The sequence below is a fragment of the Takifugu rubripes genome, chromosome 20 (assembly GCF_901000725.2).
Source record: "Takifugu rubripes chromosome 20, fTakRub1.2, whole genome shotgun sequence".
In the NCBI taxonomy this organism is placed as follows: Eukaryota; Metazoa; Chordata; class Actinopteri; order Tetraodontiformes; family Tetraodontidae; genus Takifugu; species Takifugu rubripes.
The window spans coordinates 5,327,341-5,350,145 of NC_042304.1; the positions used below are offsets into that span (position 1 = coordinate 5,327,341).

The 22,805-nt window shown below is 48.7% G+C and overlaps 1 protein-coding gene across 2 annotated transcripts; it reads right to left on the reverse strand.

Annotated features, from left to right (window-relative positions):
* Nucleotides 1–130: 130 nt before the first annotated feature.
* Nucleotides 131–22,791, reverse strand: plpp3 (phospholipid phosphatase 3). Of its 2 annotated transcripts, none has more exons than XM_003973859.3 (7): nucleotides 22,312–22,791; nucleotides 12,474–12,628; nucleotides 9,758–9,850; nucleotides 9,429–9,616; nucleotides 9,288–9,345; nucleotides 6,025–6,201; nucleotides 131–2,134 (listed from the first exon to the last, which is right to left on the reverse strand). In XM_003973859.3, the coding sequence occupies exons 1-7, from the start codon at nucleotides 22,451–22,453 to the stop codon at nucleotides 2,006–2,008; spliced, it is 942 nt and encodes a 313-aa protein (XP_003973908.1). In that variant the 5' UTR covers nucleotides 22,454–22,791; the 3' UTR covers nucleotides 131–2,005. The 2 variants fall into 2 exon arrangements, with proteins under 2 accessions (XP_003973908.1, XP_011612875.1); XM_011614573.2 differs by lacking the exon at nucleotides 12,474–12,628 and adding an exon at nucleotides 11,949–12,106 and having other exon boundaries at nucleotides 22,312–22,786.
* Nucleotides 22,792–22,805: the final 14 nt, after the last annotated feature.

Below are 22,805 nucleotides of genomic sequence, written 5' to 3' on the forward strand. Positions count from 1 at the left end.
CCATAAATTGGTTCGCCTGCAGCTCCGGATTTCTGAGTAAATACGCGAGTGGCTCAGAACTTAAATATTCAGCTACCTCATAGGTTCCACGCAGAGCAATTCTGGTGCATAAACAGTCAAAAACCAAAGGTTTGTGTTCATGATGAGCTTTTTATTTCAAAGCACATGTATTAGGGCTAAGTACATTTAGCAAGAACAACATTGCAACTATGTCTTTTGTACAAAAAGAAAACAAGACAATACAAAAATACTAATATTGAATTTTAATACGATCGTGGGTGTACAGAATTTGTTTTTGAATGCATTTTATAAATGTAACTCTAACAAATCTAAAATTGTTTAGTTGTCTAGATACAAAAATCTGCCAACTGATGCTTTGTAAGCAGCATTTATTGAAGAACACAGGTCTGTAAATCATAGTGGGTATAACTAAACATGTTAAGAAACAATATCTTACACGGTTCATTTTAGTGATCTATACATTATTTATATATTTATATATATAAAAAAAAGAAAAGTGTGAAAACAGCTTTGAGAAATGATAGGACGGACTATACGGCGAGCGAGATGTGCAACATGGCGAGTGTGTTGGGGGATATTCAGAGTTGGCTGTGAGTAAAAAAGCTTCCGTAAATGTGATAATGTGATAGTGAGTAAAGTGGACAGGGTGTAAACACACAAGCTCGAAGAAAAACACATTAGATCCACAGTTTTTTTTTTATATTGTTCATCTGCTCTCTCGCTCTCGGGCACGCGACGACGCAAACACACACGCTTGGCACCAAAGACAGTGTGTTTCAGGACACAAACACACATTAGAGGTTGATTTCACAGGTCACAGCCATCACACGTTATGCACGCGCACATTTAGAACACATTTGAGATGTACATCTACAAACAAAACGAGCGTATGGACACACAAACACACACAAACGTACACTTAGCGATTGACATCTGTTGCCGATGAGTTAATGGGTGGGTGAGAGCGCCTCCCTGCCAGCGGAAAGTGCCCCAGTCATCCCCAAAACAATGTGCCAGCCAAGCTGTCAATCCATATCCACTTTCCACGGTGACACACGCGCCTCGCCCTCTGACTCCGCCCACCCATCACCTTCCTGTCGGAAAGTTCAAACGTTTGGCTCCAGCTCCAGGAAGCGGCGTGGCCCAGCCACGCCCCTCGTGCACAGCAGGCGCTGGGAGGCCGGGCAATGTGTCTCCCCTTCTTTCCCCAGAACCACCCCACCCCCCACCCCCGACTACATCTAAACCTCGAGAAATGCAACGTCCCGATTTTTTGGGCTGCTCTGAACGTCTGTCGGAACAAGGCTTGGCGCGCTAGTCTGGCTTTGGATGGTTAAGCCTCCCGGGATGCGGCGTCACCTCAGCGTCATCAAGTTTTCTTCCAGACAGACGTTGTCGGGCAGCAAGTGGTGATAATGGTAGCTGAAAACAGTGCTATAAGTTATTTGATTATATTGTTAATATTTCTCTGCTGCTACTTCTTGCCGTAATATCCTTCCTGCAGCAGAGGAAGTTGTTGTCCTACAGCGTTCCGAGGCTACAGGGAGTTCAGAGGGGATGCATCGCTCTCTCCCTCAGCAGGGGGTCTGTCTTCAACTCCTCATTTCTTTATCTTCATAATGGTTCCCCCTGCTTGTGGTCACGCCTCCTCGCCCTCAGCTCTGTCTGTCAGGTCAATCGGTTAATTGTGTATTTTTAGCTTCCAAATTGTTGGGTTTGTGCTCAAAACGATGGGCTCAAATATCAATTAGTAGTTGATGGAGTAATAGATAATAAATCTGGATAGTGAGAGTGGACTCTGCCGTGCAGATCTCAAATCTGACACCCTGGTCCAAAGTGCCCTTTGGCAGGGCACCACAAAAAAAAGGAGGAGGATGCCATTTGAGAAGCAGCTGCAGTCTCTTGTTGCTACATTCTACTGTCAGATGGGAGGTGAGCAGCACTGTCATTGGCTCCACGGTCAAAAGAAGTCACGTCGCCCGTCTCACACCATGTTGTGGTGGTTGTTCCTCTCGATGATGTCGGACGAAGGCAGCAGCTCCTTCTTGATCGGGGAAGGCAGGGGTGTGGCAGGCTTGATTCTGGGCTTGAACAGGTCCGACACGTAGAACACCTAGTGGACACGAAGAGAGCCGGGTGAGAAGATCAGATAGGACAAGCATGCCTGGTTTAGATGAGATTTCAACTCATGACAATGATGACATGCTAATAAACAGACAGGTTGGCAGCCTTAAGTGTACAGGTGCATGACATAAAGAGCTGACATCGGCCATTTCTGACATCATAATCTCAGAAATGCCAGATTAAGAAATCTGTCGACCCCACGGGGTGTTAAAATCCTACAACTACAAACTACAAACAAAGGTTTCCCGTAAATTCAGGTTCTATCTATCTATGACATCATCTCAGGGAAAATCCCCAATTTACATCAACTGTGACCTCAGACAAGTAAACCCAAAGAAAGAAAAATAGAAATCTCTTCCTGAGATCGCAATGACATCATATGTCAAATGGTAAAATGAGCAGGACGGGAAGTGTGAGGAAACTACTGCCCATTGTAGCAGCCGATTACTATTAGTGGGGGTCTGAGGTCAGCAAGCAGCAGTCTGGGGTTGCAGACACACACACGCACACACACACACACACACACACACACACACACACACACACACACACACACACAATTATGGATTCTGGTCCTAAATTTGCTGCATGTACAACACACACACACTCAAAGGCTACACTCATCTGGCAAGTGTGGCAGCTTTTCCTTCCGTGCTGCCAGTCGAGGGCAAACACAGCTGCCAGCAGTAACTGGGGGGGGGGGGATTTACTGTACATCAGCTTCTCTGTCACAACAATATGGACGATTCTCACTGGGGAAAATGCTGTCAAATGGAAATACCCAAGTGGAAAACATATACTTTTGGTCAGATGGTCCTTTGGTGACAGTCTGCGGTGTTAAGCGGGGGCTGAGTCTGAGTGGTGGGCTCAGCACACAGCCATTGTCTGAGGCTTGACATTTACGGACCATAAAATTACGCTCACTGATGACCTTTGACCGATGACACAAAAAGATAGATGTCTCATAGCACACAGCAGCCTTTGTAGCCTTTGAGTGCTTCTTTGTCTTTCCAGTATTTGTCCTTTTAATTTGTCATGTGTAATTTTAAATAACCACGGCGGGACAGGGCTGTGGGTTTGTGTCTGAAAATCAACAGAGCCTTCATGGGAATTTTCCTGCGCTCACTTTTGTCAGTCTATAACGTATCACTCTTGAACTTGCCCATGGTGGAGGGCTTATCACCTTCTACCAACTTCCTGCACACAATACACACAAACAGACTTGCAAAGCCTCCAGGGTTTTGGTGTTGACTGATGCAGAGTCAGCAGTTATGCTAATAAGGTCCACTAGAACCCAGAACCACTAGAGCCTAAAGGCTCTTTCATATCGTGTCCATATTTAAAATAAAATAAAACAGTTTTAATGCTTGATTACAGAAACCTGCTTTTATTTTATCTCTTGATACCACTAAAATCAAGAGATATGGTTAGTTCAGGTTTAATTCAATAGAACACATGAAGAAGTTTTGGAACTGTAATTTTTAATTTTGTAATCAGGTCATCATTTTTGACAAGTCACTTCCTGTTTGGTCACATGACTGCCACCTGATCACCCACCCCGTTGTTCAGTATATTATTATGTCATACATTATATAAAGGCAGGTAAGGGAGTTTCAGCCAAGTGTTTGTGATGCTGGTGCTGCACTAAAGGGTTGTGCCGGAGCTCTAATTCAAAATAAAATCTTGGTTTTAGTTTTAAAACATTTGAAGTATTTTGCCAACTGCTAATCCCAATATATAAAGCTGAATCACAAAGGAAGTGAGACGTCAATTTGCAGCAACACCAAATGTCACCCCAGTTCCTGTTGGCGTGCAATATAAAAGAAAGGAGCCTGCATGCACATGAAACCATCTCAGCCAAACCACAATATACAGCAATGTAGGTCATCAGCTCTAACTGGCACGCCACCCTGTCTGACTGTCTATTTCACACATAAATGTGTGGGAACAGTGAACCCTCCTTTTTATCTCCTCTCCACTGTGACAATGACCCTGTAAAAACAAGGGGCACTGGCCCCGGCTCCCTGGCTCTGGCAGCTGCTTCCTGTTGGAGTCGATCCTCTTGACCTTTATTATGACACGTGTTTAAAAGTCGGTCAGCACGTCTGGTAGGAGGTGTGGGGTTGAACAGATCATCCACTTCCTGTTGTGGCTGTTGGATTCAATGGATCTGGATGAAAGCTCTGATGTCATCATAAGCAATGTGTGATGAAAGGCCATGTAACTGACTTAGACTTGATCCATCTTTAAATATGAGGACAGAATGAGGTTTAAGACACTAACCGAGACGCCGGCGCCTCTCCTGTCATCACAGGTGAATGCGTTCATTCTTAACTGGTACTGAATGGGAGTGTACTGGGATTAAACTGGTGCCTCCGCTGTGAGGAAACCTGGATTAGCATCGTCTACTCCGAATGACAAAAAACAAACCACAAATGTCTACTTTATCTCTGAGACCAGCTCTAAGACCATCACATCATACATCCTACATGTGAGTGGTGTAAAAATGGACCGGAAAAAGCCTAAAGAACTGTGAGGTTATCAGCATTATCCAGCCCTGTCGCTTTATACTGGGAGCGGCTGTGTACAGCCGTTCGCTGTAGCTGGACATGCTAATCTGCTAGCGTGACCAGAGCGTGACCTCTTCTTTCCTTTGGTTTAGACAAATCTCTTATACTTCAGTGGTCTTAGAGTAGAGCTTCTTTTCAATACTTTCTGTGGGCATACTGAGGCACACATGTTTTATACCTCATCTGTACAACCTCCACTGATCTCTTGACAAGTTGTTTCTGCTTGGCTGCTTGTTGAGAGGGTGAAACGGCCCAGCTAAAGTGCTCGCAGATGTGTGCTCCTGCCAGGGCTGGGCAATTCAAAAAGGGCGTCAGGGGTTGTAAAACCAATCTTGCCATGGTGATCAGCAGGGGTTTGACTCTGAGTGTGTGTGTGTGTGTGTCTGTGTGTGTGTGTGTGTGCATGTGTGACGCGCTGGCAAGGCAAGTGAGTAAAGTGTAGGGTGAATATCCTTCTGTGAGCACTGCGGAAGAGCTAAATTTCAAGCCAACCCGTGGCTGAAGCCAAGATGCAGACAGGGGTACACTCTTCTGTCATTTCCTTCCTTTCACCCTTCCTGCCCGATCTGTCTATCCAGAGGTTAAACATATAAACCGTGCGTACTTTGGAAAACCTAATTTTCCCCCCTGGCCAAGCCAATGCCATCCGGGAGCTACACCCAGGTGATTTCTGACCGTGTTTTTGTGAGCGAGTGCGGATGCGCCAAGGGCTGCCATGGCGCCGCTGCAGAGGCCGTGCAGACCTTTATTAATCGAATCATTTCCAGGTTCATGACTTGGATCGTGTAGAAAGGTGAGGTCTGGGACCTGCTGTGCTGATCCAACCAAAGCCTCCCTCACCAAAACAACCCCAGATAATTAACAGCCTTGTTTCAGATTCAAAGGGTTAGGGTTTGCCCCCCCCCATCTCTAAATCAAACACCCGCGCTCCCTTTTTAAACTCCCACTATTTCCACTGCCATAATTCGATTTTCCGAGCTCGAGCTGCGTTTGGTGTAATGTCAGATGATATGAAAATCATCTGCTGCAACTGCTGTTACAATGTGTCTCACAAAACACACACACGCACACACGCACACACACACACACACACACACACACACACACACACACACGCACACACACACACACATTCCTGCCTCTGTCTCTAAACAATCTGTTCTTTATTAAAGAGAATCACATCCTCCTCGGTTAAGTGGCATCATTAAAGGAGAGGGAAGTGGGAAACTCATTTTAACTTAGCTGAATAAGTCTTTTGAGTTTACGCACCAATTGCACTAATAAAAGTATCCATGTTGCGTGTACTCACTATGCAGTAGGCCACCAGAGCTCCCTGCACAAAACCCGCCAACACGTCAGTCGGGTGGTGCTTGTGATCGGAGACCCGTGACAGGCCGGTGTAGAAAGCCATCATCAGCAGCGTGAACTGCAGCAGTGGGCGGAGGAGACGGGCGCCACGCCACGTGAACCTGGACTGCAGGTAGAACTGGAGAAGAAGAGACAACGACATTAATGGCGACAGAATTCTGCAACTGTAGGCCAGGAAATGTCAAACCTTCACAACACAACCTTGATATCAACCCCCGTGTGCAACAGCATCAAAAACAACAGAAGGACAAGGTCAAAGACATTGGAATGTGGACAAAGGTCTGTCTGGGATGTCTAGACTGAATCCAAATGGCTGTAAAGAAACTCATCTTCCACAACTGCCGGCGTTGACGCGGCTGGTCCGCCGTTCAACGCTGCAGCTGTAAAAACAGTGCAGCTGGAGCGAGCCACCGGAGCCTGACACACATCTGCATGCATCTCCTGCCACGATGGCTCCAGCGCCCGACCTGGGTGAACTCTTTACCCTCTGTCTGAGCTAATAGGAGGGAAGACGGATGAGCTTGCAGCCCAAACTGGTTTCTGGGAGAGTCAAAACACGAACCATTGTGTCCAAGGCCAGAAAAAAAACTACAGTACATGCGAGACACCTCTGAGTGCATGCAAGTGTACAGGGACAATGGTGAGATCAGCACAAGTTCCTCCAACTGTTTCCGCACCACTCAAACCCTTAACTTCCCCTCTCAAAGACCCCGAGCCCGGGCCTGGGAGGGCCAGACCTCCATTACTTGTATCTTCAGCCATCATCCCTAACAATACAAAGGCTGCCAGCAGTGTCTATGAGCCCCTGCAGACGTGAACGTAGAGCTTCCTTGTACTTCCACTATGACCCTCGCCATTGTTGGGTTCCTTTCGGATGTCTAGGAAGCGATCCCTCCCATCCCTTTCAGTTTTGTTTTCTCCTCCCTTTTGGGTATGTTTAGACTTTATGTTTCCTGCTCAGCGTTTCCCAGGTAGGGGCCAATGAGTATACATACATACATTTGACCCTTTTGCAGCCACGAAAGCACGGTCGCATGGAATGCAAACTCTAATTGCTAAGAAAGCCTAAGCCAAAACAAAGAGTCACATGACCTGCCGAGCTACTTTTCTCTATCTCAGTGGAGGGTGGTGAGGAAACCCAAATAACCCACCCAGGCATGTTAATCCACGCTAACAGGCTGATTTGTCCTTGGGGAAATGTACTGAGCCCGAAATAATCGAAGGAAAACAACAATAACAGCACAAGAACAGAGGGGCTGCAAGCCGATTCACATGAGAGAGGGAGACGAGAGCGACGCCGAGTCTGGTGGTTTCCGAAGGAATCCAGTTTCACTGTCCTCCTCGCTGTGACTGAGCCAGTGTCACATTAAAGAAAACACAACAAAGTGAGAAAAAATGAGAACATAAAACCCATTTTCTTTGTTTTGAGCAGCCCCCCCCCCCCTTCAGTTCCCCTCAACCAGTTTCCCACCAGGCTCAGAGACAGATGATGTGGTTCATCATCACAAGCGCGATACAAGACAGCAGGCCCTGGACCCGGCCTAGCAGGAAGGACCCACTTGTTCCTGTTTGGCTGCGGTGCGGCAGCCAAGCGTGCCACGCGCCCGGTGCCAGTTAGCTGCGCGACTGCTAAAGTCTCAGCTCAAACCACATCGGCCACAGTTGCAGCGCTCGAAGGCGCTGCGCAGGAAACCAAACCGTCCAGAATGCAGAAATTATTTGCAGTTTTTTGGTTAACTGTGGGCGCCGCCGCGAAGCGGCCGCCGCGAAGCGGCAGCCACGCGCCGGCGGTGACATGTTCACACGCTGGTACCGGAGGGGGAGACGATGTTCTGAGCATAACGCAGCAGGTTCTAACATTTGGCCGTGAAATATTCCCGTCTACGCTCGCGTTTTTTTGTTTCTGACATTAGAGCCCGACATGGAAAACATGTTATGTAATCAAAGGTTCTGCTCCAGCCTGAATTGCTGGAACTGAACTTCTGTTGAAAGGCTTCGCAAAGTTCTGTCATGGTGTGATGTAAAATGTGCTGGACGGCTGGTGGGAGCTCCGCCCGTGCTGTCCTCCCTGCCTGTAGCTGGAGCTTTACCCCCTCGGTCACCATCTGGGTTTAATAAGCCTGTTCAAGAATGGTCGGCGTCACTTTTGGTTCTCTGGGTTCACGACTCCAGATTCCCACGGATTTCCAGAACCGGTTCCTTGCGTAATTTTTCTTTGGAGTCAATGGCCGATTGGTTCTTACTGGTGGATGAGAGAATCACTCCTCAGGCACGACTGAAAGTGTTTTCAGATGGGTTTTGGGGGGAGATTCCACAACACTTTTTATTGCTCTTGTCGGTTCGTTCCCCACGACTTTTTCTGTTTCACTGTTTCAAGCTGCTCTGGCTCCGGTCCGGAGCTCACCACAGCTTGAACGCTGGCCGTGGACTGGTGTGTCACTCTGTGGTTTGATGTATCCATTCCCTCTCTGCCTTTTTATCCACCCTCATCTCCCTCCTTCACTTTGAACAGAGTTCAGCGGTAGGTTCAACCAGAGGCTGGGAAAGACCCGGAACATTACACAAGAAATCAGCAGAACTTCATCCCGCTGTGAGAACCAAGACCACCGTGGAACCCGAACATGAGAGCAGCAGATCCAAAACTGAACAGCCGTCTTTCCTGCTTGTGAGGAGAAGATGACTGGGAAGAGAGAGTATGTGTGTTTGTGTGTGTGTGTGTGTGTGTGTGTGTGTGTGTGTGTGTGTGTGTAATTAGACTGTTTGAAGCACTAAATATCTCCAAGCCTCCAGGGGAGTAAAGCCCCACCCGTACCCACAACAGGTGGAAAGAGGGAGGATAATTAAGGAAAACAGAGAGAACAGGAAGTGCACACGCGAGCATTGGGAACGCACGCACACACATACACACACACAGCTGCTGAGAAGATAACAGGTGGAGTGCATCCATCTCTCTCTCTGAGGATTAAAAAAGAATCACAGCCTTTATGAAGTGAATAAAGAGCCGAGCAGCAGCGGGAGGAGACGTGGGTGACAACAAAGGCCTGTTCTGTCTTTGTGCGAGTGAGACTCAAAAGAACGGCCGATCCTTCAGCCCGTGAATACCCCTGCAATCTTCAAACCATTGTTTGTGTGGCTTCGGCATGTGTGTGCTTGACGTAATTGCGATGACACTGTGATGTGTTAAAGAGCTTAATTGTTACTTACAGCCAGGTAGAGCATGGTGAACAGGGAAAAAGAGGCGTGTCCCGAAAAGAAGGATTTCCTGTCAAGACAAAGACCGTTAAAATTGATCAGATTTGATACAACTCCAGTCATCGTGTGTTATTCACGGGCGCTTGCACAAACCTGGCCTCCTGTACTTCGCTGTCTGCACCAGTGCAGGTGTAGTTAGTGATGTATCCCTGTGAACAGTCGATGGTGGAGAAATCTGGCTTGCACACGTCTATGAAGTGAGGCCTCATGCGACCCACAGACACCTTGGCTATGTCTGTGAAAGACTGGCTGATAGCACATCCAAAGAGAAACACGCCCATCTACGAGACAACAAACACAGACAAGATGAGGCAAAATAGTAATAACAGCACGTCTGAAGGCTGTCAAGGCTACTGAAGGGGGCTAAATGATGTAGATCACGAGACCATTCTCGAGTGTACCAACGCATCATGTGATCTGACCTGTTTGTAGAGGGCTGCAACATAAGGGTTCCCAACAAAAGACTTGGTTCCTTCATGTAGCTGGTGGATCCTGATGCATTCCCCAACCAGAATCTGAAAGAAAGGCTGGTTAGCGAGGCGACATAAACAGGACAGATGTGATTTAAGAGGCTAAAATGCACAGCAAAAGGCTAACGTTCCACTGCGTGCCATGCAAGGCTAACTCAATGCAAAAGTGATATTAAAGCTTCAGTGGAAAAGGTGAGTGAGGGTCAGACAGAGGACAGAGGGTCAGACAAACACAAGCGAGGCCTGCCTTTCCCTCGGGCAGTGATGAGATGAGGTGAGATTATCAATGAGCGGGGGGAGGTTGTGTGTGCGAATGAGACAGGAAAGGCAGGGAGAGGGGATGGAAACCTAAAATAAATGTTCTAGACTGGGTCAATACCTCGCTCAAACTGACCTGACTGGGAGGGATTTACATGAGGGCAATCATCTGTTACATGACTTAAGCCGCGCAGGTTTAGTCTGAATCCTGACGTTCCAGCCACACGTTTTTATGTGGGGCAGATGGAAAGACCTCGTCCAAACGGACGGGCTTAGAGCGAGCCAACCCCCCTCCCGGGCACAGAGATGTCAATCATATCTGAACCACCTGGGGTGTCTGACTGACAGCGGCGGCTCTCTGCTGCTAACCGCATCGCTCCTTCCTTCCTCTTTCTACACAAAAGCTCCAGTCTTTGGCTCATTCTCACCTAATCTCCCGTGATAATATTTACCTGTCTGTGAGCCAGCAGACAATGCTGTGGATGTGAGCAGCATTAGAGCTTGAACTGCGAGCACATTTGCAGGTCTGGTGCTTCCAAGACAGCCACTCTAGAAGCACGAGCGTATGGCAGGTGTGTATTTAAATGTATGCTGGCTGTCCTGTCTGTTAAACACTCATATCCTGCTTATTGAGTGATCAGCTGACAGACTCACGGCTAGAAGAAATAAATGTGGCGCTGGTCCGTTTATATCTCTGTATATGTGGAGGAAGGTGTCAAGGAACTGATCTTGGCTTATTAACAGGGGCACAGCTGACCGATATGGGCAACAGAAGTGTATTTACTCTGTCTGTATTTCTACTAGAACCTCTCCTCCCATTCCGTCTCTTCTTCTTGGTGCCTGGTGGTCCAGCAGCAGAAGCTTTTGGACCGGAGTGTGATGACGGGTTCATTGGGGAACCTCCCCATGCTAATAATGCTAATTCTCTTTCTCAGTCCCAGTTGTCAGGTGCAGATAACTGAGCCTGACAACTGGGACAGTTGGGATTTCCTTTGTAAAGAAGGTAAACAGGAGGCCCAACTGGAATCTGCAACCAGTGCATGTATGCATACACATACAGTGTGTGTGTATGTGCCCACTGATTGCATGACTGAGTGTGTGAGTGTGTGTTAAGGAATGGTGTCGGCATGGCGGTAGACACCACTAATGAAACACAGCTGTGTGAGACAGGCCAGCTTTGCCCACACGAGAAGATGTGAGGGAACCAGCTAAAGTGAGCTCCCATCTCCTGGTTCCACTGAGACGGGACAGTGAGTCCACCAGAGTCCCGGTGAGGAGACGGAGGAGAAGCAACGTCTCCGAGGGCCGTGCCACGGAGTCTGTGGGCTGAGGGGATCCAGCCTCACTACGTGGTTCACATTGCCAGTCATGTGTGATTCTGACAAGTTTCCACTAACTGTGGAAACCCCTTTTATTCCTAAAACAAGGGTTCTTGAGCCAAATCATGGGGTGCACATCTTCATGTTGCCGTCGGGGACAAATGTAGCTAAAGTCACGCTGGAGTCAGGATACAGGAGTAGGAGGTATGAGACTGGAAAAGAACTTGTAAAATCTCTTTGGTCTTTGACTTGCATGCGTCAGCAGACACACATAAACACCCACTTCCTTCTGTTCCTTTGGGGGGGCCCTCTCGCTACCGCTAACTCACAGAGAGGCAATAAAAGAGGCTGGGGTGACTAAGGATGAAGGTGAGGAAGAACATTGTAGAATGAAAAATGGTTGGAGATGGTGAGCACATTTAGCAGAGGTTTGGAGTGTTTTAGGAAGGTCTGGACAGCAACAATCAAATCAAATCAAATCAAATATTTTCAGTTAGGGACAGGAAGGAATTAACTTAAACTGGAAAAGAGCTTGAAAACAAAGGAGGGTGTGAAAGTGGACTTACAGAGAAGATGGCAATAAGTATGCCGACACCACAAAGCATGGCATCGCTAATGGTGTCTCCCTCTTTTCGGGGGTAGCGGATGGACTCGTCCGAACAGTAAAACCCGCGCTGGTACGGCTTTACGGTGCTAGTCTCAATGATCAGGAAAGGCAGGCTAGCTACAAGAGACACAAGAAGGGAGAGAAGAGGGGGAAGACAGCAAGAGGAGTGGGAGAGAAGCAAGAAAGCACCCAGTCAGTGACACAGATATATATATATAAAAAAACAGAACCGGACAAGGAGCGCTCTGGCACTAGGAGATCATGCATTAATCGCAGAAGCAGCTTAGGTTAGCGGATGTGGCTTATGGTCAGCTCTTAAAGCAGGAGGGACGTCTGTCCAAGCTGAGACGCGACAGATCATATTTGTCTTTACGAGAGAATTGACCTGCTCCTTCAAAGCTGCCACCAACATCCACCAACCCGCCCTGTTTCTGCCCTCAGTGTTCCCTGACACGTGCGCTCCTTGCTTGTGGGCAGGACTTACAGACACTAAAGGCAGTGTCAACCCAACAGCAGTGAGCACAGAGGAGGGGACGGTGCTCTTCTTGTAGGGGTAGCTCAGGCTGGAGTCCCCACAGTAGAGACCCCTCTGGTACGGACGGACAGAGGTGTGCTGCAGAACCAGGCTGGGCAGCATAGCTACACACACAAATATGGAGGCATGTATGAACCGACACCACCGCTCGCACCTGATCCACACACCAAATGCAGACAATCGCACGTTAGCATAATGCTACTTACCTGAAACCTGAGGAAAGAGATAGCACATTAGCATCAGCTGTGATGGCAAAAGGGCTTATTAACGCTGCAAACCGTCTCCTGCTGCTTCCGTTGACGGTGTGACACCAGGCTATTGTAAATGGTGCTTAATTAAGAGCCTTCCTGCCTGAGCAAATATGGAGAGATGCACTAAGATAGTGAGGACAGAGGGTTTTAGTGTGATGGATCGGTTGCAAAGTCTGGCTGGAGTGCTCTGAAAGGAGTTCAAAAGAAAGAAAGTCTGAATACTAAAAAAAATCAAAACAAAGGTCAGCTCATTCTGAAAGAGCTCTCACGTGACAGAGTGTTCTGGCATGCAAACGTGTGACTGCACTGCTCATAAATAGAGGAGGTTCAAGACGCGGAGGCGTCCCGGAGACCCGCGAGCTGACGCGCCAACCTATACATGCAGCGCCAGACTTTACAGAGAATATTCCAGCCTGTGGTTTGTGTGGTTAGCTCTCTTCACAGGGATTTTTGGGTCGGATCTACTCGCGAATGCTCCTCGAACAGCAACTGGAGAGGCGGGTCGCGGCTGACGCAGGGCGCGCGGCGCTTGTTGGCCAGCGCTTTAAAGACCTCAATGCACGCTTCTGCATTTTTGTGGACATGCTCAAAGCTCCCGCCGCCACTCTGACATCTGCTCCCACTAAAATCAGAAGGTTGTCTCAGGTGTAACAGAGTCCATGTTCACTTTAAAGTTGCTGAAAAGGGAAAAAATGCTGCTGTGCCACTTTTTCATGCTTGTCAGCATTTCTTGTTCTACCTAAAAAGGCATAAAATCATTAATTACGAAACATTCTTGAAGGAATCGACAGTATTAACAGCCATTAGCAGGGTCAGTCTACAGACATTAAAGCTGGAAAACAACCCGATGATGTTTCTTGACATGTTTTGGTTGGGTTTGGGTTTGACGGTCTCTTTGGTGATCGGGCCGGGTGGCAGATGGGATGGGGGAGACACCTGCAAAAACAGGGTGCACTGGCAGGACATGAGCCAGACTTTGGTGGTGTGTGAGAACCACAACATCCACAGAACAGGCAGGGCAAAGGGTTTGAACCCGGTCAAGCAGGGGTCCAGCGAAAGGTCCTGTATGACCAGGAAAGAGCTTCTGGTGCACATGTGGTGTGTTTTCTGTCTTTTTCTACAGGCAAGTGTTTACACAGAAAGCTGAGGAGAACAACTTGTTTAGAAACAGGGTGACACTGTCTCTCATGCCAATCGTGCCTGTGGTATTCCATTTAGCCCGTCCTCCTCTCTCGCTGTGGAAGGAGGGGGATTCAAATGTTAATGAGGGGATGTGAAAAGAGAACGGGTCACGGGCTTAACAGACATGGGAAACATGTCCACACAAAAACACACACGCAAACCAGTGCTTAAAAGGCTAAACTGGGATCGGGGAGTAGCATGGGAAAGTCGTCTAGCTCTTCCAAGAGGCAGGAAAGGAGTGAAAGTGAGAGAGCGAGGACGTTTATTGAGGATTAGATAAAGCTCTGCTGTCCGCATGATTCCAGGTTATGTGACGCCCCACTGCTCTGACACCCTGAGTGACACCCTGGCATGTGGGCATTCTCTTCATTCCATACTTGTCAGTCCAGGAGCCTTTCGGTTTAAAGTCTCCCCCCAAGCACTGACCCCCCATCTCCAAATAGAAGAAATGGGATCTCTAACTGCCCACGACTTTTATGGAGCGGCCAGAGATTCTTAAATCTTAAATAAAGTGAATCCCATCACGTTAAAGGAGCCGCTTTTGAACGCTGCCCTCTTCATGTTTGTGTTGTTGTCGCATGCATTTGACGTTGATTTGCTCTCCCGCACTGCTGCTAACGGAGCAGCCAGTTACCGAGGCGACCATCAAAGAGGCTTGTTCCTGAGGTCGCGTCGTCACACGCTGTTTCGCGGCCCTACAGCCGGACTGTGCCTGAGAATAATTTGGGGCCTACAAATTCCTCACTGGAGGGGGAAAAAAAACATCCTGAGTGGGTGGTTAGGGGAACACTTTGATTTGCCTTATCAGATGCTGCCATGCGTTTCTCTCTTTCAGTCTGTGACAAAAATGCGACCTCAGAGGCAGTGTTTGAACGCTGGGGGTCACGTGTGTGTCACTGAGATGTTCTATCTCCCTCCAGCATTAATGCCTTTTAATGTTCCAGCAGTAGGTTCGGTAGTGTTTGCGTAACACACATGTTTGTAGGAGCACGCCATTGGGCGCGTGTGTGTGTGTGTGCGTGTGCATGCGAATGTTTTTGTGTTGGGATTATCCAGCCAGCACTCGTTTGATTAGCTTTGGAGTTAAATTTGGTAGAGCGAGTTAAGTGCTTACATTAGCACAGCTAATGAGATTAAATCCAATTTATCCGTTTCTCTTGCATGCAGCAGAGAGACGTTTCCCTTTTTTTCCAGATGCGTACATCCTCTCAGCTTGACATGCAGTTTGACGCACTTTAAGCATCCGGGTTGGTATGTTTCAGGGTCCAGAGGGGTCAACGCTCCATCCTGCAGGATCAGGATCGGTTCTCTTATCTACTTTTACACTAAGACCCACTGGACCTGCCAGAACAGGACACAATAGCTGCTCTTAAGGCAACCAAAGCTCTGCGACACACAGACGCTTAAATCACTGTCAAAGTGTCATTTTTCCTCAGAACAACAGCAACAGGCCTGCAGAGACTCTGCTCTCATCATTCTTCACCCACTGACATTTAAATGTGCTTGACTTTGGTGAGCAGGATGGGCTGTGCATGTGTGTGTGTGTGTGTGTGTGTGTGTGCGTGTGTGAATTGACAGTCTCAAGCACAAAACGTCTCAGTGCCAGAGAGGTGAATGGGAGGTGGAGCAGGGCAAAGGAAAAGGTATTGTGGTCTCCCCTAATGGAGGATTTCCTCCTCCTGTCTCTCAAAGGCCTCGTGTGAACCGTCCTGACAAGGAACGGCACCCAGGACTAAAGGGAAGGTTAGAGAGGGCGGGGACGGGGGGGCTGGACTCCATCGACCGAGCAGTTAATCCATCAGACTGTCTCCTCTGTTTTTGTCGTTGCTTTCTGTGGGAAAAAATACGACAACACTCGGACAGATGCGGTTTATTACGGCGAAGAGCGTCCGCTGAAATCTTTATTTGTGTCTTTTAAGAGACCTCTGCATGTTCAGCATCTGCTTCATAACAGAGCGGCCCAGTTTTGTTCATTGTGCTTTCTATTTTCATTTTAACCACTTATGACCAACCTTTCTTTTCTCTGTTCATCTCCCCCTGTAGAGCAGAGAATCTGAACAGGTTTGTGTGGATTATGTCAGAGAGAAACCCTTCGGATCAGCAAGATCCATTACATTCACGGTCCATTCTGGGTCCATCCCAGTCTCCCGAGGAAAGTGCTGACATATTTGAGCTCAGGGCGCATGTACACGCCCTGCAACATAACCCACTTTGCTCCAGAATACTTGAAAATGCCCGACATTGCTTAAAAGAGCCATGTATGGATATTATACAGGAGTCATGTGATACGTGTGTGACTGCTGGGTTGTGTGTGTGTGTGCAGACCTTCAGCCCATCAATTTGGTGACATGCACGTTTCCACAAACAGGCCAAAGTCCACTTCCATTTGTCTTCATATATATTTAAAACATTTATCTTTATCTGAAGGCCCCTGGAGAATGTGTGGCCCTCCAGTCATTTGGGACCAGAGTGCATGTGGTGAACAGGTTAGCTGAGGTTCATGACAAGGCCTGGAAGAGTCTCCAAGGCCGTGGGTCAAAGGTGAGGGATGTGACATGCAGCAGGATTATAGTTTAGCATAAAGGAATGCCACTGGCACATGTCGCTGGTAGTGTCCACTGCATTTGTAGAAATGTGTGTGTGTGTGTGTGTGTGTGTGTGTGTGTGTGTGTCTGTGGCTATGTGGGTGTCAAAACCAGATTACTGTGGTCACACTGGCAACTTCACTCAAATCTTTCTCAAGCATCCCCACAATGTCGACCACATTGGGCTTTAGAAAAATGTTCTCTCGGTCAAAATAAACACACTCTGCTGCAAAAAAAAAAAGGAACAAAAAATGCAGATAAAAAAAAATCCACTAGTGTAGTCGCTGCTTGGGAGCTACACATCCATAAACAAACATCAACCGCACGCACCGATGCAGCTGCTTGACTTTAGGCATGTAGGCCAGATACACAAAGCCCCCCCCCCCAAATACACAAAAGTGCATGTAGACACACACAGGAGTGGCTGAGCTCAGCAGAGTCAATCCCCGTCCTTTTTCCCCGCTGGGTCTGAATGCTGCCGTGACCGGGGGGGCCGCTGAAACATGTGCTTACTCAGAGAGATTTTATTCACAGGAATCAATGCCTTTTACACACAGGCATCTGTCGGGACACTCTCTAGGGGACTTGAACCGGCAGGCACCTGCGCTGCCAGCCTCCGAACGCTGCCGTCGGCCGGCGCGGCCGCGTCGTTGGAGTTTGAGTCGCGTCGGCCGGAGATTTCTAATGTGTTTGAAACTGAGTTTTCATCCAATCAAGACGTCTCTGATGCTCGGTCGCTCCCCCGCCCGTGAGAGGATGAGTGCACAGCTGCTCCAGCGAAGGGAAACCTGAGCAGCGCCCAGGGGCCAGATCGGGATCTGGGCTGGCTGGATAGGCGCTTTGCTGCTGTTGCCATAATGGCGCGATTGCCCCGTGGGACCAAAGCCTGGCAGCAGAAGAAGAAGGCTTTGAAACCCGACGCCTTTGTCTGAATAATGCCCCGTTTGCCCGTTTACTCCCTCCACATTCCTACGCTCGCTCCCCTCAGCTGCTCCTTGAATATGCCGCTCACCTCCGCAAACGCACACAGAGGCGACAATAGGAGGCGGACGGGAGCCCCGGTGTGAAGGTTCCTCGTGTTCGTTTATGGGCTTTCCCAAAGCTCCTCTGTATGTATGAAGGGATGGAGCTCAGATAAAGATGCTGATCTGCTTCCGAACAGCCCATAAACACTGCAACAACACAGGCAGACGCTGCCACGACCATAAAGCACTCACTGATAATAAAGTGGCCCTGAGTGAAGAAGAGGACGGTCTCTCTCTCATCTTCAGCCCATTCACTCCTCCCTCCATGATTTCACCCTCCTTCTGTCTGCCACTAGCCAACTGGCCCTCATTACGGAGACAAAGGGGGATGAGATGCATCAAAAGGAGCATTGTTCCCAGTAACCCCCCCTCTCCCCCAACACACCCCTATCTCTGGTGCACACCCTCCAAAAAATACAGAGGATTGTGCAGCGAGGGAAAGTGACAGACAGAGAGGCCTGTGCAACAGCGGGGGGGCAGGGGGGTAATAATCTCACAGCCACAACGCAGCGCCGAGGTGCAGATCGGCTGCCTGCGTGCCCTCATTCACGTCCCCCCTCACTTTAAAGGACAGTTGTATATTTATGAGGATGAGCTCAGTGCTCAAACACCGGATTTCACAGAATAATCATTCACAGCAGCCACAAGCTTAAATACACAAGCGCGACTGCTCACAAAAGTTTATGGCAGGGCCCCACGTAGCCATTCTGATTTATCTAAATAAGCAGTTTGAGGGTGTAATTACAGATAAGAAAGTGGAGAGAGACAGCAGAGCTGAAGCTTTACTACGCTATTGTTGTTGAACTGTAGCCTACGAGCTGCCGTCCATCTATTGTCGCGGTTTATTGTTTTATTGTGCAACTGAGTTGTTTGCTAGGACGGATGCACTGGGACACGAGCGACGGCTGGTTTTGTGTCGCAGCATATCAATCAACACGCCTCTGGTTTGGCCGCAGGGACCACACGGGACACACAAAAAAACAAGTACTTATGCGTCCAGCCACAGATGCTACGCACATGCTACCCAGACAAACACAGACATGATGGCATATATACAGACTCCCCTGGCCTCTGGGCAGATAGTCCGTCTAATGACAGCTCTCCCTCGCCCTCATAAACCTCTCGGGACACACGTGTGCACACTTACACCCACACACCTCTAATGGCAGCCCTGTGCAGACAGAAACCCCGTGGCCTTGTCATTTAACTCAACCAGCCTTGAGCCACAGCAAAAGACCCAAAAGGCTACGTTAGTGACAGCCCCGGACCTTCGTTTCTATGCATTGATGAACATTTAAAGGCTGCTGGTTAATCTGCACTGGCTAATCTGCAGATTATTCGTATAAAAACTTAAACGCACACCAGGACCACCAGGAGCCACAGAGAGCGACCAGGCGCACCACACAGCTATTGTCAGTCCTCACTCTTCAAACTGTCTTTGTGTGTATGTTACACGTCTGGATGGACCTCCCGGGTGTGTGTGCGTGTGTGTGCACTGCGTACAGTTGTCCATTTCTGCCTAAACTTTGACCTCCATCTGACAAAGTGACGAAAAGCCGGACGACGACCATCAGCTGAAACACGCAGGAAATGGAAACAACATTAGAATGGTTGATCTGGGGGCCGTTGACACGCAAATCAACCACCCGGACAGTGACCCGTCGTTGTTCTTCCCCCTGGAGCAACGAGCGGAATAATAAATACCTACAATCTGAAGCTAGGTCGTGTGAACACCCACCATCACACTCAGCTACTCGTAACATTCAGCCCTAGAGTAAGGTCTCCTGCCTGCTGATGACAGTTGTCTTTAACACAAAAACTGCAAAAAAATTCCAAAATCTCTCCGAATCCTTAAATCGAGAGGTTTGTGAGAATGTATAAGTATAAAAAAACCTTGTTCCTGACTCATGCATCTTTATCTTAAATGTGGCAGCGAGGAAAAGGAACAGTGGGGGTAGGAAGGGGCACATGGGAGGCAATGAAAAGGACAGGATTTCATTTCACAACCACACCTACTTCTGACCGACACTACCTTTCCGTTTCCCACCCTTTCCTGAGCACCACTACGCACACACACACACACACACATCATGCCCCCTCTTTCACTCACTCCCAAAATTGACCAGATGTCACATCAAGAGGCTTTTGCCCCAACGCTGCAGCCAGATGAAGAACCTGAGACATTTCTGGAAAATATTTGTGGAGCGGCTGCAGATCGAAGTGGATGAGGCCAGAAGAGGCCGAGATTAAAACTTTAATGAAGGAAAGGCAGCACGCTGATGAGTTAAAGCCCCTGGAGGTGTTTCCCTGGAAACCAAGAGGTTCCACTGACCGCCCCATCACTGGATCTCTGACTGGATCGTGGATCAGAAAAGAAGAGAGTAGCACAAGGGTCTGGAGGACCATCTACAATTCGGCCAGTCTAGAGATGCTTTTAAAGCCAGAGGCTCTTACGCAACACACAATGCACGTGCTCCTTTGCATTGTGAAAAAGCTAATCTGGGTTTAGGAGCAGCTACTTTTAGAGCTATAGCTTCCTGGAAGCTGGAGAACAATGTGTTTTCACAATAAACATCTACTTTCAGCTGCATGATGGTGTGCTATCAGACAGGGAGCTGCAGCGATCTAAATGCATATGAGACTGAGCCAAGCAGAAGAATGAACTTCTGCAGTCTGTGGTGTGGTTGTTGTATTTATAGTGAGCGTATGGTGTGTGTTTGTGTCTTGGTGTGTGCTCCTTATAGCATCAGTAAATCAGGCCGGCTGCACAGCAAGCGTAGAACCCGAGCCAAACTGAAATCAGCAGATGATGCTGCCGCTCCGCCGCCAAAATCGCACGCCATAACTCAGCGAAGCGCTTCGGAGGGCCTGTGTGCGTGAGCCTCTGTTCCGATCCTGCTGTGCGTCGTTAACTTTAAATAGCAACGTAAGGAGGGAAACCTTTGTTTAGTTTTGTCCACATCTGCGTGTGTGTGTGTGTGTGTGCTTGTCGATGGCCTCAGATGGCCTTTATGCAAGCGGGGCAATTAGCCGCGCCCGAGGGTGTCAGACGGTGGAGCGGGAGACGGTGTCACTGCCGAGGTTGTGCGTAGCCTGACTGACACACACTCTTGTGTTTATGTGTTTGCCTGACTGTAAAACGTGTGTATTTACCCCCTCCCAGATGAGAAACTCATTTCTAATGAGCCATTTCTCTGAGCCACACACCCGCATTCCCAATTCCTTATTCAAGGCCCCCCAGGACACCCCCCCAACCCCTCCGCATACTTCTCTTGTTCTTCACCCCCCCCCCCCCCCTCACCACCACCACCCAAACTCCTGAAGTGGGCCAACCACTCATGCGTAGGCAGCCAGATTTCATTTAGCATGACAAAAGAGGATGTGTGCGCCCGTTTCTGTCCTCACACGCATGTGTTGTGTGTGCCGCTGCGGCGCCTTCGCCCATGAGAGGACGGCGGTCGGCGCAGGAAATTCGCTCCACATGTGCTGCGAGCGCATCTTCATTTATGAGGGCGCAGATGAAACAGCGCGCGAGGTTCTTAATAAGTGAAACCAGCGCAAACCCACTGGAAAACTTTGAGTCTGTGGCGCTGCTTTGCTTCTACAGGGCGGCTGTTGAGTGCATGTGGAGTTAATCTGCTCCTGCTGGAACATCAGGGCTAATAAAGCTCTGCCCTTTCTGCACAGAGATCACGCTGCCGCGGCTCCCACCTGCTCCTCTAACGCCTGCTCAGCCACGCGTTCCACCTCCACGTCGCTCTCCGTTGGATTGGAGAGGCATCCCCTCGCCGCAACACATGTTTAAGCAATTATTAATTATTCCATGCTGTCCCCTGCACGGAGGGCGGGGGGAGAGCTGGAAAGAAGGCTCGAAAGAAAGAAAGTGATCCGGAGCGATCAGCTGGCCGGGGAGTAGCAGGCCTCGGGGAGAGAACGCGTAAAAGTTAAAGCACAACTCCCTTAATCCTTTTCTGAAAGAGAGAAGGCTGAAACGGAGGGGCTGACAACAGAGTGGGGAGAAAGGGGGGGCCAGCGGAGCCTGAAACTGAAAGGCCTGGGCTACAGTGACAACAGCCAAAGAACAGCCCAGCCAAAATACATGCACACACGCACGCACGCACAATGTGAGCCTGGATGGGATGCTAGAGGAATAATAACAAGTTAGGACTGGCTAATACAATTAGGCATGGCAAATCTAGCCCACCCTTACAATTTCACCAGCTATAATTTATACTTTATTACAATTTGGCCCAGATGAACAGAGTTTTAGGGGCACAAGGGGGCCGAGGCTGACCATTTAAAGGGCAGTTAAAAGGGCAGGTTAGAACACTTCAAAACATTCGTGCCCCAGGCCAGTTGGCAGGGAATCGGCTCCCACCCCAGTGATGGTTCGAGGACTTTATCCCACCAGTAGAGTACTGGTGGGATAAAGTCGTGTTCCAGAATGTCAAAAAAGTGCGTCTTTCAATCAGTATGAAAAGTGAGTGCGCGTTATTCCGGCCGGTATATGTGTGTGTGTGTGTGTTGTTGTGTCGGAGCTCGCTGATAGGGTGATGGAGCAGATTAAGTTGTCTTGTGGTCGCAGATAAGAGGCGACTCTTTCTACAGAGTAAGACCTTTATTACCAACCGCCAGAAAACGCGGGTATTTTCTAATGAGATTAAAGTTGAGGGACAGTTAAGCGTCATATCACGTTGTAACAAACACAAAACGGTTTCATTCCAACAGCCACTAAGAAACTTACCAAGAAGAAGACAGAAGATATCGAACACTATGAGCACCTTCTTCTTGCTGTTGTCAACACCATTGTTGTTGTTGTTGAACGTCGAGGTCCCTCCGTTCCTTGTCTCTTGTGCCATTGCTTTCTCATACATGTATTTTTGCATTTGAAAAGTCCCGGGTTCTCTTCAAAATCCCACGCCAATCGTGTCTCATGCGCCAGAAATACGCGTCCCGGCGCGGACAAGTCGTGAAGTCAACCAAAACTCTGTTTAACAAAAGAATTAAAATGCGTGTAATTGAAGCGGTTTCGTCTCAGCCCTGAGTGTTGAACGGACCCGCGCTCCGGACTCAAGAAGGAAAAGTTTGCTGTGCTGGAAATGAATGGAAAGCCCGCTCCCTCTTATCGCAGCTGGTTCAAACACTTGAAGCCTGTGAGATTTGTTGTGCGCATCCACCGCCGCTCTTGTTATATCAATCCTTCTTCTCCTCCCCCCTGTTCTCTCCGGGTCCCCCCCT